This window comes from Pteropus vampyrus, unplaced genomic scaffold, assembly GCF_000151845.1.
Source record: "Pteropus vampyrus isolate Shadow unplaced genomic scaffold, Pvam_2.0 Scaffold426, whole genome shotgun sequence".
Lineage (NCBI taxonomy): Eukaryota > Metazoa > Chordata > Mammalia > Chiroptera > Pteropodidae > Pteropus > Pteropus vampyrus.
The window spans coordinates 360,727-363,596 of record NW_011889207.1 but is presented as its reverse complement, the minus strand read 5'-3'; the positions used below and the strand labels follow the sequence as shown (position 1 = coordinate 363,596).

The following is a 2,870-nucleotide window of genomic DNA, read 5'->3' as shown; positions in this document are numbered from 1 at the left end:
GCTAGTTTTTCCAGCAGGGGTGCCCTGACCGCAGAGTTTAGAAGGAGGAGTCCAGGACCGTCGGCTCTGCGCCCCGCTCCTTCCTTGCCCTGACCGCCCCATTCCGCCTTCCTCCTCCTCCCCGTCAGGGTCACTGGGGTCGGGCTCAGGCCCTGGACCTGCTCCCTGGGTTGTCACCCCGGGTCCTGAGTCGTGCGTGTGTGCGTGCGTGCCGCTGTGGAGTGGCTGGGTTAGGGACAGTGCAGGGCTCCGAGGGAGGGAGGAGCAGGCAGCCCGACCAGTTTGGAGAGGTCATTCGGAGAGGTCATTTCCTGCCGGAAACGCAGCTGAGCCTCACACACGTGCAGCACATGTGCACGCCGGCCGAGGGACGCGGCTGGGTCTCGCACCACGCGGCCCTTCGCGGGCTCCTTGCTCCCTCATTCACCCGTCCCATCGGGACTGAGGCGGGCTGCGGTCTGGGATCTGGGCAGGCTTGGCGGTCACTATCCAAACTGGCCCTGGCGGGAGGGGTGTGCGTGCACGTGTGACCCATCAAAGTACAGAGAGGTCCCTGGGGACCTCTCTCAGCCCACATGTCCCTCATGCCCTCTGTGCCACAAACCCTGCCTTGATCAGCTTCTTTCTGGTTATGGCTCAGGGCCCCTCCACTTCCTGCCCCGCAATTCCCCAGGCCTTTCCGCCCGGGCTTGACCCTGCAGTGTTCCTAAGCCCTCCCTCTCTCCCTTGCCCACCCCGCTTCCCCTCTCTCTTCCTTGGATGCCAGGGGCATCCCAGACCGGCCCTCCTTGGCTCCCTCCTCGCGGCGGGGTGGGGGCAGGCTCTGGAGCTCCGGCCAATGAAAGGTGGGGCCCTCGCAGCTGGCTCACCTCCCAGGAGGCTGCAATAGCAGGGGTGGCTTGGGGAAGAGGCCCAGCCCCCTGCCTCCCCTCCCTTCCCCCAGGTATAAGAGCTGAGCTCAGGTGAGCTGGCTCGTCCTGTCCTGTCTCAGCGGCTGCCAGCAGGTAAGGAGAGATCCAGGGCTTTTCACCCAAACGGGGTGCCCCCTCCCGTCCAGAGGGCACGTTTTGCCTATCCTGCCCTAGTCTGCCAGGGTCACGGCCGGCGGGGCCCCGGGCCCTGAAGGCTGCTGTGTGTGTGCGTGAAGCAGAGTGGGTGGCTGGAGGAGGAGGGAGTGAATCTAAGGTGAGGCCCAAGGGGTTCCCTTTAAATGGGGTGGCCTGGGGGTTGTGACCTTCGCTCCGGGAGCCTAGGTTGGGATGGGGTCCCGTGTGGAGCTGGCCCTGACCCCTGGATGAGACCTGGATGTCTGGGGTGGAGTCAAAGGAGGCAGTTGAGAAAGAAACGCTGAGCTGCCCCCCACCCGGCCCCCACCCCTCTGCGCAGATCATGAGCCATCGGCTGCTCCAGGGCGGGCTGTAGGAAGACACAGTGCTCACCAAAGGACCCAGCGCCCCGGGCACCATGGGACAGTGTCGGTCAGCCAACGCCGAGGTGGGCCCATCATTCCTGGCCTGCCTTTCCGTTCCCACAGTCCCCTCTCCTCCGCCTGAGGGTCTGTGTCTCCCATCGACTCCACCCCCTCCCCTTGGCCTTGGTCTGCCCGCCAGCCAGACCCTGTGTATGAGACCCGGACCCCCTTTCCGGTGCCCACACAGGGTGATGCAGACGGAGCCCTCCCAGGAAGAGCGTTCCGGCCACGTGCTGGGACCTGCCCTGCCCGGGAGGGGAGGGGACCGTGGGCGGCGGGGAGAAAGCCTTGTCCGACCTGTGGCTCAGGGCAGAGGCCGTTTACGGCGAGTGGTGCTGGGTTCTGGGCTCTGGAGCGGGCGGGAGCCCGTGTGCCTTCCAACCGTCTTTTGCCCTGTTGGCCTGGCCCGGCTCCTGGGGATGCAGGGCGTTGTGGGGTGGGGCGGAGCCTCCCTGACCTGGGGGATGTCTCCTGCCCTCAGGATGCTCAGGAATTCAGTGACGTGGAGAGGGCCATTGAGACCCTCATCAAGAACTTTCACCAGTACTCAGTGGAGGGCGGGAAGGAGACCCTGACCCCCTCCGAGCTACGGGACCTGGTCGCCCAGCAGCTGCCCCACCTCATGCCGGTACTAAGGGGGGTGACCTGCCCTAGGCAGGACAGACTCCCCAAGCAAGCGCTCCGAGGCCCCACCCACGGGGCCACCACCCCTGGCACTAGCGAGCCCTCGCCCTTCCCCCTCGCCAGTGCCAGCCAGGCCGCCCCTGCTTCCTGCCCCTGGGCGGGGCGGGTGGGCAGATGGGCCAGCGCGGCCACCTCGCTGAGCTCTGCCTCCTCTCCCCGCAGAGCGACTGTGGGCTGGAAGAGAGGATCGCCGGCCTGGGCAGCTGCGAGGACTCTAAACTGGAGTTCGGGAGTTTCTGGGAGCTGATCGGAGAAGCGGCCAAGAGCGTGAAGCTGGAGAGCCCCGCCGTCAGGGGCAGCTGAGCACCTGCCCCTGGAATTCTGGGGGGCGGGGGGTGATGTCGGGAAGAGGGGACCTTAGAGACTGCAGGCCTGGAAATTAAACCTCTGTCCACCACCACTCTACCCGCGCCCGCGCCTGCCCCGCCTCTGCAAGCTGTAGGATCATAAGGGCCTTTCCCGGGGTCTCTGCCCTCCATGGGCCCGGAAGTCCCCACCAGAGGGACGCTCGGCGGGGGCGGGGTTCGGGGCACGGATGGATGTGGAGGGGTGCTGAGGGGTCGGGACGTGTGGGAGTGGGGGCGGGACGGGGCGGAGCTGGGCTATGGGGAACGATCGGAAAGGGCCTGGGGACTGGGCTGCACATTCGGCATTAAATTTGGTCTCTAAGAACCTACCTCCTAATCCCTTCCCCAGCCCTGTCTGTCTGTCTGTC

At 66.2% G+C, this 2,870-nt stretch overlaps 1 protein-coding gene across 1 annotated transcript; it reads left to right on the top strand.

Moving 5' to 3' along the window:
- Window positions 1-945: 945 nt before the first annotated feature.
- Window positions 946-2,864, top strand: LOC105306165 (protein S100-A14). The gene is made up of 4 exons (XM_023523875.1): window positions 946-1,004; window positions 1,387-1,494; window positions 1,953-2,099; window positions 2,318-2,864. Exons 2-4 carry the CDS (start codon window positions 1,465-1,467, stop codon window positions 2,456-2,458), a joined length of 318 nt encoding a protein of 105 aa, XP_023379643.1. The 5' UTR covers window positions 946-1,004; window positions 1,387-1,464; the 3' UTR covers window positions 2,459-2,864.
- The last annotated feature ends 6 nt before the right edge of the window (window positions 2,865-2,870 follow it).